This window comes from Lithobates pipiens, unplaced genomic scaffold (assembly GCF_037356315.1).
Source record: "Lithobates pipiens isolate NorthernLeopardFrog02 unplaced genomic scaffold, aLitPip1_a1.2 Scaffold_13, whole genome shotgun sequence".
NCBI lineage: Eukaryota > Metazoa > Chordata > Amphibia > Anura > Ranidae > Lithobates > Lithobates pipiens.
The window spans coordinates 267382938-267399463 of NW_027507718.1; the positions used below are offsets into that span (position 1 = coordinate 267382938).

Genomic DNA, 16526 nt, shown 5'->3' on the forward strand with positions numbered 1-16526 from the left:
AAAATTTGTACATTTTGATACATTTCAGCCAAAATTTATACTGCTACATATTTTTGATAAAAATAAGTACAAACTGGTGTATATTATTTGGTCTTTGTTAAAGTTATAGAGTCCAAAAGCTATGGTGCCAATATCTGAACACTGATCACACCTGAAGTACTGACGGCCTATTTCTTGATACCCTAACATGCCATTAAAGTACAAATACCCCCCAAATGACCCCTTTTTGGAAAGAAAGCATTCCAAGGTATTTAGAAAGAGGTATGGTGAAACGTCCCTTCTCGCAAGAATGATAAAGCAGCGGAACAGCCGTTATGACTGTTCTTATGGTATAGGGAATCGCCGGCTAAAAAATCTGATATGTGAATGCCTGTAGCTGCAGGCATCAGATATCCCCACACAAAGTCAAGGATGCCATATGATGGCTGGCAGATGGGAAACGGTTAACACGCATTTTTTTTTTTTTTTTAAACACAAACTTGTCCATTTATAGAATATTTCTAACACATAGCATGTACATACCAAAAATGACACCCCAAAATAAGTACGGCGATATCGCATGTGAGACTTCCACAGCCTGGCCACATACAGAGGCAGGGTACGGCTGGGCATGGAGGGATGGATGTGACTGCAATTGTCACAGCAGTGCTGTGGGCACTACAGATCCAGCCCACAGCGCTGCTGCCACCAGATCTCTTCCCCCTCTCCTCTCACAGTGTACCAATTGGTACTCAGAGGAACTGGCATCATGAGATGACACCGGTTTGTTTACAAGTGAAATGCTCCGTCATTTGACGGAGCGTTCACATGGTAAACTGCTGCGATTAGCTGCTGTTTACCACGATCTGCTGGGTCTACGGATGTTCTCACATGCGCACGAGAGCGGAATTCTGGAAGGACGTCATAGTACGCCGCCCCCCCCTCCAAAGTTAAAGTGGTTGTAAACCCTCCCCCCACAACTTTGTCCCATGTAAATCAGCATAAAAATCCCTAATGAACACTGCTTGTAGATATCTCCTTAAGAGTGGAAGTAAACCCATCGATTTAAACAGTAAAAAAAAAAAAAAAAAAAAAAAAAAAAGGCATGCCAGGAATGCTAACTGCACATTGGCTGTGCTCTCAGCCAAACTATCAAACCATCCAATGGCTGGTGTCATAACGAATCACATGTGCAGCACCATAGCAGTTGAAGATTAAACAGGCAAAGATTGCAGCTTTCTTGGCTGAAAACGATAAGGGAGTTTACTTCCACTTTACTTGCTTAGTATTGTTGTAATCCTTGTTCTGTAGAATGAAGTCACTGAGCATGCCCAGATCTCCCCCGATTTAAGGCACACTGTCTTATCTATCTGTTATCAGGACTTCCTACAGCACAACACTGAACTCTGCTAATCACTCACAGCTTCCTCCTACACACCATGTGACCTCACATACAGTCTAAACTGCAGCCGTTACTGCATTCTTAGCTGAAGCTGAGAAGTCTGACAAAGGGAAACAAACATTGGCACAAGTAAATACTAAGAAATAAACAAGTCAGCTATAGACAGGGAAGCAGGGTTGCCATAGAAACGGATTGAGAAGGAGGCTTGGTTAACAATATAGGAAGTGCTCAATGTAAGGGCGGAAATACACTCCACTGTGGACTCAGAAAACAATACTTAAGATGGCGCTGCCTAACCCCTGGAAACAAGTTTTTTAAAGTTTCTTTAAAACAGTAATATGCGATTTGGGCTGGATTACAGTGGCTATAGTCTGATAATGACGTATTATAAATGGACTAGATGAAAAGAAGCAGAGTGGGAGTTTATTTACTCTTTAAGGAACCGCCCTGTAGCAGTGATCCGGCTATAGGCCGGTTGCCAAGTGGTTAAAATGTCCATAGATTTGGGGGGGGGGGGGGTTACACACTTGTGCCTTTAACTGACAAACCTGCTGTCAAGTGGAAGCAATCCATTGGTTGTGCAGCTACCTAATCGCAGGCACAGATCACTGGTAGTGGTTGCCGCTTGCTATGTTTCCTGGATTCAACAGTTTCATGTGCAGGCCCAGTACACCCATGCTGGGTGCTGACAGGCAGAGAAGCAGGAGACCACTGAATATCCACTTGCTAGTCTCCCCTACCAGGCACCAATGTGGATCATGCCACTTATAAATTGGCTGTCACTTTCTCCCCGACATCTCATTAACCACTTAAGGCCTGAGCCTCTGAGACTCATTGTTTACAAGTTAACAGCTTTATTGCTAGAAAATTTAGAACCCCTAAACCTCTCCCTCCCCCCGCCCCCCCCACGAGAATAAAATGGCAATCGTTGCAATACTTCGTCACACCGTATTTGCGCAGCGGTCTTAAAAAGCACACTTTTAGAATAAAAAAAAAAAAAAAAAAAAAACAGTTTGAATTAAAAAACAGTAAAGTTATCTTTCACAATATAAAAACCGGGCTAATATAACAAATAATTTGATACCCAACATGTCACTCTTGAAAATTGCGCCTGCTTGTGGAATGGCAAACTTTTACCCTTAAAAATCTATATAGAAGTTTAAAAAAAAAAAAAAAATTCTGCAGGTTGCACATTTTGCATTATGTGGGGAGATCTAGGGATAGAATTATTGCTCTCGCTCTAACAATCGCGACAATATCTCATGTGGTTTGAACACGGTTTTCATTAGTGTGCAATGCACACATGAAAGAGGAAGCTTCCGTTTAGCACTTTTTACATGAATCATAGAAATACTGAATTAAAAGGAGAAGTCAAGCCTGAGTTCTTTCGGCTAGGCTTCTATGGGTCACAGGAGTGCAATTCATTTTGCGCTCTCCATTTTCAGCAGAGAGCGGTCTGAAGTCCACTCTCTGCTGTCACCAAGATGAGTCCAGGCACCGCCTCATCCCAACTTTGGAAGTCTGGATCTGCCAGGTGTCTGGACAGAGACAGCAGCTTCCCAGCTCAGCACTACAGTGAGCGGAGGAGCAGAGCAGGAAAGCTGCCGATTGACAGAAAGCAGCTCTCCGCTCGGGGAGCCGAGCCATCAGCAGTGTTAGTTGGCTCGGTTCCCAGGGAAGTGGCACAGGGGGACAGATGCATCGGACCGATGCAGAATCAACCCAAGCATTAATCTGCGCAAAAAAAAAAAAAAAAAAATTAAAAATCACACACACAGGATTCCCATACTTCTTTAGTGTGGGGGATTGAAGCAAGATTACAATTTTTTTTACCGATTAATCATGCAGCTCCAATTTGGGCCCTAAAGTGGTTGTAATGGCACAAAGTATGCTAGATTACTGCACAGATCTAGAATACACAACACACCAAAATTTAATTATACACATGCCTCTTCTATTTGGACACCACCTGTTTAGCCCAAGGTTTAGCTTACATTTTAGAGAAAAAAAAAATATATATATACATACATATAATGTTTGGGGGTTCCAAGTCATTTTCTAGCGAAAAATATAGATTTTTAACTTAAAGAAGTGTCAGAAAGATTCAGACTATGGTTAAACTTCCTGCATTTACACATTGTTGAAAGCTTGGCAGAACGCCCAGATTATTTGTTTACACAGAGGTTCAATCCCTTTGATAGAAGTAGTAAGGTTAAAATGTTTCAAGTTCTAAACTTGGCAGATTGCCCGGGATGCTTTCTTTTGACAGCTGAGTGAGCAGATAATCTCTCCACTTGTTATATGAAAGAAACGCCTACTCTCAGCAAAGAGATCGTCAGGGGGGGTGAATCGAGATCGCTTTTTAACGATTAAGCGTGCAGCTTAGTTCCTAGGTCCTTCTTCACTAGGCAAAATAAAAACCGATGACTGCATGGCAGGCTGGAGGGTTACTTAAGGGACCACCCCCTGGGCGGAACTGGAACGTTCTGTGTATTACATAACATGTAATGCCTAGTATTCTCCTAAAGGTAGGCTTAACAACTCAATGGCTATTATAAGAGAAAAGTTTTTTCCCCCTCAATTTAGGCCGATACATATTCTTCTACATAAAAAAAAAAAAAAAAAAAAAAGGCATATATTGATTGGCTTGTGCAAAAGTTATAGCATCTACAAAATAGGGGATAAATTTATAGCATTTATAAAAAAAAAAAAAAAAATTCACTAGTAACGGCAGCGGTCAGCGATTTTTATCGTGACTGCGACATTATGGCAGACATGGACAATTTTGACAACTTTTTGGAACCATTCGCATTAATACTGCGATCAAGGCAATTAAAATTACATTGATTACTGTAAAAAATGTCACTGGCAGTGAAGGGGTTAACACTAGGAGGCAGGGGAGGGGGGTTAATATGTATCCTATTTTGTGTTCTAACTGAAGGGGGATGGGACTGTGCAGGGAAACATATCGCTGTCCATACTCTGTATAGACAGACGATATGTCAGTTCCCTGCTCAGAGAATTGGAAACAGTTTACACACACAGCTGCCGGTTTTCCGTGTGCCCTGAGCGATCACGGGAGGCCGGCGGCGATAGAGACTGCAGCCCCTAAAATTATGTATCCGTAAGATGGAACAGTACTTTACGCATGATCAGCCGCCTGCTTTAACAGAGGTGGCCTGTGACTGCAACTCTTTCCGATCCTGATGTTACACCACGAGGGAAGCGCTTCCTGGATTTAAAACATGATCAGTGGATCTTACTTGAGGAAGTGGGAGAAATCCTGTAGACTTTTGAGTGTGCTACTGGTTTCTTGAGTGGAGAGAGTCCTATGTGACCCCTTCCGCTCTACCGCCTCTGTTAAAGGGCCTCCAGAAATCCATACAGAGCACAATTTGTGAGACAGCAGCAGTCAAGGCTTTCGAAAGTGTTGCTGCACAGATGACATCAAGATGGGAGCGGGAAACTAAATTCAGAGATGGTGGAGAAAATATATATGTCTTATTGCAGCAGCCCTGGACCCTAGATTCCACAAACTAAAATTCCTGCTAGCAGAGGACAGTTTAAAAGTTCACCTCAAGGTCCAAGCTCTTGCTCTTGGAAGTGAAAAGATGATATGAGGAAGAACAAACGCAACATCAATTTCTGACATTTTTTGAGAAGAGGCAAGTGTCTGTTGGACACTTTGCTCGGTTCTTCAGATTCAGGAGGACCACCACAGTAATGGTGAGGATGACATGACTGGTCACATCCAAGATCAAGAAACCCACAGTGAAGTTGTGAGGAATGAGATACACATGTATTTTAGTGAGCAGGCCATGCCAAAGGAAGAAAAATGGAGGTGTTTCCCACCATGGCCATGCTGGCAAAGAGTTACTTGTCTGTGCCTGCAACATCAACCCCAGGTGAAAGGCTTTTCTCAGTTGCTGGCAACATTGTGACAAAAAAAAAAAAAAAAGCAAGCCTAACTTCAGAGCATGTCGATATGCTAACCTTCCTCCATTGCAATGGAGTAAGTAGCACAGGCCCCCAATCTTTTGCACTGTTCATGTTGGGCTGTATTTATGTTGAGATGGCCGCCTTCAGCTTGCACTGTATTGGCCATTATTTTTGCAGTGCTGAGCAGTGCTTTTGTTGGGCTTGGCTCCTTGAAAACTATGTTACCTTACAGCTATGTTTTACATTACAATTACAAGTAACACCACAAAAATAATGCTCAACACTCTACAATAACACTATGTAATGATTACATAGTGTTATTGTACGTTGACCAGCATTTTTGTGGTGTTACTTTATAAAACACTTTAGGGCAACAGGCATAATGCCATATAAATTCTATCTAAGGCTCGGTTCACACAGGGGCGACTTGGCCCCCGTTCTGTACTACGGAACCGTTCTAGTAGGAGCGACTCGTACTACTTTTGCGGCGACTTGCATTGACTTCTATACAGAAGTCTTTTTGCAAGTCGCCGCTGAGGTCGCGGCGCTGCAAGTCGTGCCGCGTCCTGTGTGAACCGAGCCTAACACTTTGCAAAAGATGCATTCTTAAAGGCATCATGTGGTTGAAAGTAGTAAGGGTTACCACATAATGTATCTTTTGTGTTAGGCAGAATTTATATGCCATTTTCATTAAAGTGTTACATTTTTTTTTTTGGCACTTTATTTTTGTATAGGTCTTTCATGTGTTCTTGCACACAGTGTTGAGCAGCAGTGCCTTTGTTGCATTTATATGGCATTTTTTAATGCTTCTGGATCTGAATTAATGGCAATGCCATTATTCGTGCCTGATGTTTACATTTTATTTTTGGCACTTTTTTATACTGTAAAAACTTCAAACACATTTAAGTATTTTTGGGAAAAAATGTAATAAAAGTTGAATTATATTAGCAGTTGCACTTATTTTTGTAAAGTTATCCAAAGGATTATCTAATCACAAAAAAAAATACTAGATTAAAAAAAAAAAAAAATCATCGTTATTGTCAATGACTAAACGAAATTTATTTATTAGTCGACAGAAACGAATCGTTAGTTGCAGCTCTATTACATGCCTTTTGTCAATCTGTAAAAGCTGATGGCCAGGTCCGTCTACTGCTTAGTTATACAGGACTGGTTCCATTGCCCCTCCAGGGAGGTGAGGAATTGTAGGACAGAGATAGCCGATTAGAGGGTGAAATCCATGAGGGGAGCTAACTGGAAAGGAAATATCCCTAGGTTCATTAGGGATAAAAAGTTTTGCAGTTACAGAGCACTCCAAAAAGGTAGAGGGGAACGTTTATTCCAAACTAGAGCAGAAGATCGAGAAAATTGATCATTTTGGAGCAAAACTTGGAAAGGGAGATCGGTCAGGCCCAAGACAAATTCAGGTTGGTCCACTACTGGAATCCCATGAGATGAAGAGGCTCCAGAAGCAAAATCTTCTTTCAGATTGAAATAAAATTTGACAGTGTAGCCTACCAGAGGGTGGGTTTTGATGTCAAGGGGAAGCCATGGGATACATAAAGAGGTTTCTACCAGTTGGATCCAGTGTTTGTTCTGAGCGCAAGTACACCAATCAAAAATATGCACTAGATGGACTGCTCTGTGGTACTTTACAAGATCAGGAAAACCCAGGTCACAGCATCATTTGGGGTGTGAGAGCAGCATATGTGAGTCTGTGGGGTTTTTGAGCCCAAAGGAAGAAGGTGAATTAGCTTCTAACCTGTTTGAGAAATGCTTTTACCCCCCCCCCCCAACTGGAGGGGTTTGAAGTAGGTAGAGTAGCCTCAGTAAAATATTAATTTTGAGAATATGATTTCTACCAAACCACAAGAAAAATAGCATAGACCACTTTCTCAGATACTCGTCAGCACAGGTGGAAAATGAACCCCTTGAGCGACAATGTCAGGTGGGTCCCTAGGTATTGAATGCGACTTTAGGCCCACTTATGAGAAATGAGGCTTAAGAGCAGCTATAGTTACATAGTAGGAGAGTTTGAAAAAAGTCAAGTCCAACCTGTTTTCTTTTTATGTCATTACTTCATTGTATATCCCTGTATGTTGGTCGTTCAGGTGCCTAAGTTTTTGAAATTATCAATGCTCCCTGCTGAAACCACTGCCTGTGGAAGAGAATTCCACATCCTTACCTCTTACAGTAAAGAACCCTCTACCAGTATGGTATTTGTAGATTGAAATCATATCCCCTCTCAAGCACCTCTTCTCCAAAGATCAGTGCTCGTAACCTTGTTTCATAACCAAGGTCTTCCAGTCCCTTTGTTAGCTTTGTTGTCCTTCTCTGGACTCTCTCCAGTTCCAGCACATCCTTCCTGAGGACTGGTGGCCAGAACTGCACAGCATACTCCAGGTGCAACTGGACCAGTCTTGTAGAGTGGGAGAATTATCGTTTTATCTCTGGAGTCAATTTCCCTTTTAATGCATTCCAATATTCTGTTGGCTTTGTTGCGACAGCTTAGCATTGCATGCCATTGCTGAGCCCATCATCTACTAGGACCCCCAGGTCCTTATCCATCCTAGATTCCCCCAGAGTTTCCCCCCCTAGTGAGTAGATTGCATTCATATCTTTGCCACCCAAAGTCATTTTATATTTTTCCTTAAACCTCATCTGCCATGTAGTTGCCCACCACATTAATTGGTTCAGATCTTCCTGTAAAGTTTTCACAGTCTGCAGAGAATTTATTTCCCTGCTTAGCTTTGTATCATCTGCAAATACTGAGATCGAGCCATTTATTCCATCCTGCAGATAGTTTATGTATTAAATAGGATTGGTCCCAGCACAGAACCCTGGGGGACCCCATTTTCCACATGGGACCATTCTGAGTGCTCCCTATCACTACCCTCTGAACTCAACCCTGTAGCCAGTCTTTAACCCATGTACTCACCCTATGATCCATGCCAACAGGCCTTAGGTTTGTACAGTAAGCGTTTACGGGGAACTGTATCAAGTGCCTTTGCAAAATCCAGATACACCACATCTACGGGCCTTGCTTTAGCTAGATGGCAGCTCACGCAAAAAGGATTCTTCATGAATCTATGAAGATTACTGCCAATACCATTTTCACTACTAAAATATATCTATCTATCTACACATACACACACCACCCCCTCCAAGAGTTTGCATAATCTTGATATTAAACTAACTGATCAGTCTAATACCTAGAGATGCATCTTAGCCCTTTTTGAATATCGATGCTACATTGGCTTTTCTCCAATCAGCTGGTACCATTTCAGTCAGTAGTCCAAAGTAGCACAAACAAGTTAATTTTGAGGGCTTCTGATTTGTGAAGATTTTAAAGTCAGAAAGGTCGCCATATTTCCTAAACTCATCCATGAGACTTAGGAGAGAAGGGTCAATGAGATGGGGGAGAGAAAAAAAAAAAGTGTAAAGTAATCTATAGCAATTTTTCTCAGCTCCATTATTCAAGGAACCCCAACAGGTTATGTTTTCAGGGTTCCCATTATTTTGCACAGGCGATTTGATCAGTTTCACAGACTTGCCAATTTGTTTCATCTGAGGGAAATCCTGAAAACATGACCCGTAAGGGTGCCCTGAGAAATACTGAATTAGAGATGTCGGAGGAACCTTTTAATGAGAGGTCAATCAACCCAGTCAAATGGCTTCACTTTTTAGTGCAAAGACACTACCCTTATTAAAAAAAAATATATATACAATTACCATTTTTTCATAAAATCTAAAAGATCATGTTGCATTGAGTAAATACCACACCTGTCAAATAGAAACAAAACTATAGTACTTAAAATTATCCATAGACAAGGACTGTAAAAAAGTGATCACATGGCTGTAGAACTGCTCAGATCACTTTTACATAAAAGCAACTTAAAAAAAAAAAATTATGGCTGCAGCCAATATCATGGTTTACCTCTCGCCCAGGACGTTTATATTATTACACTGGATAGGAAGTTGTTAAAAAACATTAGTCAACTTTAGTTTGTTCTAACCAACACTGTCCTCTCCTCATGCCGCATACACATGACCGGAATTTCCATCTGAATAATGTTGCTTGTCCGGAGCAAGGATAAATGTAAAGAAAAACAAAAACCCCATACACCTGCCCAAAGCCTGGGACACGTAGTGATATGATTATCTCATACCTGTAGTGTGAACCAACCATAAGACAGGTGTGTGACTGACCAGATCACTGGGTGACAAAAGAAAATGAAATAGTAAGCTTAAGCTGCAACACGTTACAATTTTTTGGAGGGGTAATAGCTCTGTTAAAGTGGGGTACATGCTAGTCTGAACCAAAAAAAATTTAAATTCTCAAGGCCTGTGTGATTTTTTTTTTTCCGTACGAGAAAGATTTTGGAGTTTGTCCCTTCAGAGAGGTCGGAATCGGCTGTTTGAAAGTTGAGTACATCAGAAAATCATACGATCATTCCTCAGATGAAAATGTGCACCCGATTTTCTTTACAAGCCTTAGGCCCCTTTCACCCCTGCAGATCTGAACAGGAGCTCCATGTACCTCTATGGAGAGTCAGATGTCAGCGGAGACATGTCCGCTGACATCCGATCAGCCCCTATCCGATCCTCTCTGCTAAAACCAGACGGATGCAAACCCTATTTTTCATCCGTCTGGTGGATCGGATGAAAACTGGACAGGATGTCCGTAATAATCCGATCCCCCCATAGGGGAGAGCAGGGCTCGGACAGGTCTATTCCTGCACAGAGTGCAGAAGCAGACTTGTCATCCACCGGGATCAATGGAGCGATCCCTGCTGAGCCATTTACAGGCTCAATGCGGACAGCCCCATGTGAAAGGGGCCTTAAAGTGGATGTAAATCCAATTCATGAAATTTGAGTTGGGCACACATCTGCAGTGTTTTGTCATCTCTCTTCAAAGCACTATGCTCTGTAGCTGTCTCCTGCTCTGTTATTCTGTTATCAGCCTGATAACTTCTGACAAGTTCTGTCACATATGATAAAAGCAGCCTCAGCTTTGTGTTGGGGAGGATGCTATAAATAGATTAGCTGAGCCCTGAACTATTAAACAATCAGTTCTGAAAGTCTCTACTCCTTTTCTCCAATCAGCTGTCTTGGCTGTATGCCCAAGGCTTCACTGTAGTGTTGAAAAGGAAGAGAAAATCTAACACATTCTGAACTTTTTAAACAGCATATAAAACTGGAGACAGGAGATATACATATTAAACTTATGTGGGGAGATTTGTTTCATCTCTTTGTATCATCTGTGGCTTATCTGAGTATACGTGATGGTTTACATCTACTTCAAGGCTACATTTACACTAGCTTTAACAAAGTGTTTCACAAGCTTTTTTGAAGCTTCACAAACACCTGCCAAAATTGTGCATTGCAGCAGCCATGGTCTTGTCAAAATAAACCCAAGGTGTGCAGATGTTCTATCAAGAATTGCCCTCCGTCAAAAATGCCTTCGATGGGTCTGCGCATGGGCAGTACATGTCATGCCAGCTGATAGGTTGATCAGCTGGCATGTCATCAGCACGGCGCATGAGCAGATTGTTAGGGCAGTATCTGCTAAGCGTTGAGGGAGAATGTAACTGCCTCGCCAATGCGGGCCAAGTTGTGTGTAAAACACTTTCGGCTTCATTTCCCGGTTCCCTACTGCGCATGCGCGAGTCGCGCTGCGCAATAAGGACGGTCCCCGCTGCCTCTGGGATCTGTGTGTTTCCCAGCAGGCAGCGGGGCACTTGCGGAAAGGGGCAGGCACTTGCGGAAAGGGGCGTAATCTACGCCCCTTTCCGCAGAGAGGTATCCCGGAAGTGGGTGCAGATACCTGTACTGTACGAGTATCTGCACCCCCCCCTCCCCCCTGAAAAGGTGCCAATTGTGGCGCAGGAGGGGGGGGAGGGTTACGATGAGCGGAAGGTCCACTTTAGGGTGGACCTCAGCTTTAAAGATGGCTAAAAAGATCAATGGTGTCAGTGGGAACTTATCGGAGAGGCAGAAATTGCCCAATGATGATGGAACCCCTAGCAACCTTTGAAGGAACCCTGGTTGAGAATCACTGGTCTAAACTATGGGTAGGCAACCAGTAGCCCTCCAGCTGTTATGGAACTACATGTCCCATAAGCCATTGCAAGGCTAGCAGATATAATTACTCCCAGAGGCAGGATAGGACTTGCAGTTCTGCAACAGCTTGAGGGCCCCAGGTTGTCTACAATATAAAAACCAACAGAGGAGAATCCGGTAAACAAACTCCATTGGGTGAATCAGCAGGTGCTTTGCAATGTCTAAAGAAGTTGTAAAACTAGAATCATGCATAGAGCTCAGGTAGAAAGTAGAAGGTCCCATAGCCCAGACTAGTACAAAGTTCCTGGGAGACCAGAGCTAGGCCGGGAAAGGTAGAATGCACATTTCATCCGGCTAAAGTCAAGAAGCGGTTAGGCCCAGTTGGTGAATGGATGGAGAAAAAGCTTGTAATCGCCTTCACATGTGTGCCCCCTGGAGGTGCAGGGAGTCCAGGGTGACACCACACGAGGAAGTGCCCAGTTGAAGAGACAGAAGGAGGCTCGTGCTGAGGGGGCGGGATACGGGGGAGAGGGGGGGGGGGCACGGCTCTTCCATATGTGACGGCCGTATTCCCATCCTCCTCAAGGGCCCGCCACGCGGCTCTCTCCTCCCGCCACTCGTACGGCCCGACCGGCGGAGACACCTCAGGCGTGGCCATGGCGGCCTCCTATGGGAAGCGCGAGTGTTTCCTCACTTCAGAGACACGCTGCTCCGGGCTCCTCCTCCTTTAAACCCTCCGCTCAATCTACAGCCAGCACCTTCCACCCCATACCGACGCCTTCTCGCCTCCCCTCACCCGCCTCGCTTAGCCCACCTATCGCTCCCCGCGCCGTATGGCTGCGCTCAGTACCGGCCCCGGCGTCGCGGCTTTACTCACCGGTTCCACGGTCGCCATTTTAGATAGACGTGACTGCACAGCAGCCGCTGGCAGGGAAGAAGAGGAGAGGCGAGCAAAAAAAAAAACTATTCAAACCGGGTTGGTTTGGGGCGGGTCACGTGATGTCCGGCCGCTTCTGGGCCTGCGTGGCCCCGCCCGGTCCGCCTCCCCCGTTGCTCGCAGGGAGTTGTAGTCGCATTTCCCTAATTGGCATTCGCGTCATGTGGGAAAGTAGAAGCGCTGAGTGGGCGGTGACGTCAGCTTGGACGGGCGGGGTTGATGGTGATTGGTGGGGTGAAGGGTAAAGGGAGCGTGTTTTCCCTAGCCAGGGCTGAGAACGCTGAGGGTGGCCTTGTATAGGAGTAGGGAGCGCTTTGTATTGTCGGGATTAGGATGGAGAAAGGCGACTTTAGAAAAAGGCTCCTCAGCACTGTCCACGTGCTTGGATGGGACATTCGTTCGCATTGAAACTGGGGCTGTTCACAAAGGATGGCTTTATTGTCACTTTACATACATGTGAGGAAGGACACGTGTAGTAAGCGAACCATGGGGGCTGGTATTATGAAGAACTTCCATAGGACTAGAAAGCATATCAGTATTGTGCAGATAGGGGGTGGGCGAAGGTCAGAGCCTAGGGGGATGGGCAGGAATTCTACAAGTGATCACATAGAAGGGGAAATGTACAGGTGTGACCAGGTCTTATACAAAATACCACCACTGCTCTTGTGCATTCGCAAATGCAAGTAAAATCGCACATGTGTGAACCACGACTAAAGCTGGCCCTACAATCGTCAAAATATAACCGCTCCAGCAAGGATTGGTCAGTGTGTGGTAGACCACGCTAAACAGAAATTAACTTCTGTCGAAGGGAGATGTTAGAAAAGTTTTTGGGCCAATCAGATGTGGCCCTTGCACAGTGGGTTCTGAAAGCAGTGGGTGCCACCGTTAGATTCTGATGGGGAATTTTTTTTTTTTTTTTTAATAAAGGATTTATAGAATGCCAACAGTTTACACAGCACTTTACAACATGAAGGCAGACAGTACAGTACAATTTAAAGGAGTTGTAAAGGCAGAAGATTTTTTTTATATATATATATATATATATATATATATATATATATATATATATATATATATATATAAACACACTTCCGGACCGCCCACTGCACATAAACTGCGGCTGCGCGAGCCAACATCGATCCGTGCATTAGATACGGAGGGTGTGAGCTTTCACCTGTGGCTGGCCACCCACGATCGCAGTGAAGAGATGTAAATAAGGTGGATCCCCATTCTGTCAGGGGAGGAAAGAGAGATCATCTGTTCCTAGTGATCAGAAACAGCGATCTCTCTCTACTCTGTCAGTCCATCCCCTTGACCGGTAGAAAGCACCTCCCTAGACAACACTTAACCCTTTGATCACCCCTAGTGTTAGCCCCTTCCCCGGATTTGTCCATAGCAATGTCGCAGTCCTGCTAAAAATTGCTGATACTAGCCATTACTAGTAAAAAGTCGCAAAATCCTTCCTCTATTTTGTAGAAGCAGTAACTTTTGCACAAACCAATCAATACGCCCTTATTGGGTTTTTTTTTTTTTTCAAAAATATGTAGCAGAATACATATTGGCCTAAACTGATGAATAAATTAGTTTTTTTATATATATTTTTTGGGGGATATGTATTTTGTCAGAAAGTAAAAAAAAAATATATATTTTTTTCAAAATTGTCAGTCTGTTTATAGCGCAAAAAATAAAAACCATAGAGGCGATTGAATGCCACCAAAGGAAAGCTCTATTTGCGGGGGAAAAAAACGGACATGAATTTTGTTTGGGTACAAGGGTGTGCGACCGCGCAATTGTCAGTTAAAGTGACGCAGTGTCATATCACAAAAAATGGCCTGGTGGTAGCAGACGCTTAGCGTTTTGTAAAGTGGATCTCACTCGGGTTGAACTGGATGGACTCGTGTCTATTCAACCTTACTAACTATGTAACTATGGATGAGCCTGGCAGCAGCCTTGTTCATGTGGAGGAGTCTTATTTTTTTTTTCTTTAACCACTTCAATACTGGGCTAATTCCGACACTTTTCATATACATGTAAAAATCAACTTTTTCTCTAAATAGAAAATTACCTAGAATTAGAGGTCGACCGATATATCAGCCAATATTTGGCCTTTTTTAAGAAATCGGCATTGGCCAATTTTTGTGCAAAAATCGGCCGATTACCTCCCTTCCCCACACTTTGCTGACAGTTTCAGACACTGAGCGTCTCTGTGCTCAGTGTGTGAAACTGATTTGCAACTGAATGCAGAGAGAGGAGCTGTCAGAATTCAGCATGATGTTGGGTGGGCGGGACCCAGATATCAAACACCAGCCAATGGGATGGGATCTGGGCGGGCCACCCACTTTCTTAAGTAGCCTAATCATTGGCTGGTGTTTGATAGCTGTGGGGCCTAGCCCACCCTGGGTCCCGCCCACCCCCGACATCACGCTGCATTGTTACATATAGTGTCATTTAAACTGACAAATCGGCTCAGTGTTAAACCTGCCAGTGTCAACTGCCAGTGCCAACCAATACCACCTGCCAGTGCCATCAACCAGTGCCAACCAATGCCACCTGCCAATGCCAATCAGTGGCACCTGCCAATCGCCAGTAGGAACCAGTGCCACCTGCCAAAAAAAAGAAAATCGGCCTAAAATATTGGTATCATATATCTGCCATCGCCGTCCCCGGCTTTCTAAATATCGGCATTGGCCACAGACAAACCCATATCGGTCGACCTCTACCTAGAACCCCCAAACATTATATTTTATATATATATATATATATATATATATATATATATATATATATATATACACACACACAGACACACCATGTGACAAAAAATTGCACACACGGATCATTTTATTCTATAGGGCCTCTGCTAATAAATATATGTATATATTTTAGCAGAGGCCCAATAAAATGATGGGTGTTACAAATTTTTATGTCGCATGGTATTTGCACAGGGTTTTTTCAAAGCAATTTTTTGAAAAAAAATACTTTAAAGAATTTTATTACACACAAACACAATATACACTGCTCAAAATAAAGGGGCACTTTGAAAACACATCAGATCTCAATGGGGACAAAATACCATGCTGGATAGCTAATCTATACTCATATGGACTGGTTAATGTGTTAGTACCGAAAGGATGCCACATCGTTTGATGGAAATGGAAAATATCAACCTACAGAGAGAGAGAGCTGAATTCAAAAACACCCCGAAAATCAGAGTGAAAAAAATGATGCAGCAGGCTAATCCATTTTGCAGAAATTTCATTGCAGAAGTTCAAAAGGGCACTCAGTAATTTGTACGGCCCCTACGTGCTTGTATGCATGCCTGACAACATTGGGGCATGCTCCTAATGAGATGAAAGATGGTGTCCTGGGGTATTTCCTCCCAGATCTGCACCAGGGCATCACTGAGCTCCTGAACAGATTGAGGTGCAACCTGTAATGTAGGATAGACTGAAACCTAATGTCCCAAAGATGTTCTATTGGATTTAGGTCAGTCGAGTATGGAGGCCATTCAGTGGTATCAATTCCTTCATCCTCCAGGAACTGGCTGCATACTGTCACCACATGAGGCTGGGCATTGTCGTGCACCAAGAGGAACCCAGGACCCACTGCACCAGCGTATGGTCTGACAATGGGTCCAAGGATTCCATCCTGATACCTACTTGTAGTCAGGGCACCATTGTCTAGCCTGTAGAGGTCTGTGTGTCCCTCCATGGATATGCCTCCCCAGACCATCACTGACCCACCACCAAACCGGGCACGATGAACGTTGTTACAGGCAGCATAACGTTCTCCACAGCTTCTCCAGGGCCTTTCACCTCTGTCACTTGCTCAGGGTGAACCTACTCTCATCTATGAAAAGAACAGGGCACCAGTGGTGAACCTGCCAATTCTGGTGTTCATTGGCAAATGCCAATCAAGCTCCACGGTGCTAGGCAGTGAGCATAGGGCCCACTAGAAGAAGTCAGGCCCTCAGGCCACACTCATGAAGTCTGTTTCTGATTGTTTGGTCAGAGACAAATTTACACCAGTGGCCTGCTGGAGTTCATTTTGTGGGGCTCTGGCAGTGCTCATCCTGTTCCTCCTTGCACAAAGGAGCAGATACCGGTCCTGCTGCTGGGTTAATGACCTTCTATGCCCCTCTTCAGCTCTCCTAGAGTAACTTCCTGTCTCCTGGAATCTCTTACCTGCTCTTGAGACTGTGCTGGGAGA

At 43.8% G+C, this 16526-nt stretch overlaps 1 protein-coding gene across 1 annotated transcript in view; it reads right to left on the reverse strand.

Moving 5' to 3' along the window:
* The window catches only part of EIF4E (eukaryotic translation initiation factor 4E), a 33983-nt gene extending 21563 nt beyond the window's left edge, over window positions 1-12420 (reverse strand). Inside the window, exon 1 of the mRNA XM_077476586.1 lies at window positions 12258-12420. Coding sequence (XP_077332712.1) covers window positions 12258-12275 — 18 coding nt within the window. The 5' untranslated portion in view covers window positions 12276-12420. The remainder of the gene's footprint in view (window positions 1-12257) is intronic.
* Between the last annotated feature and the right edge of the window lie 4106 nt (window positions 12421-16526).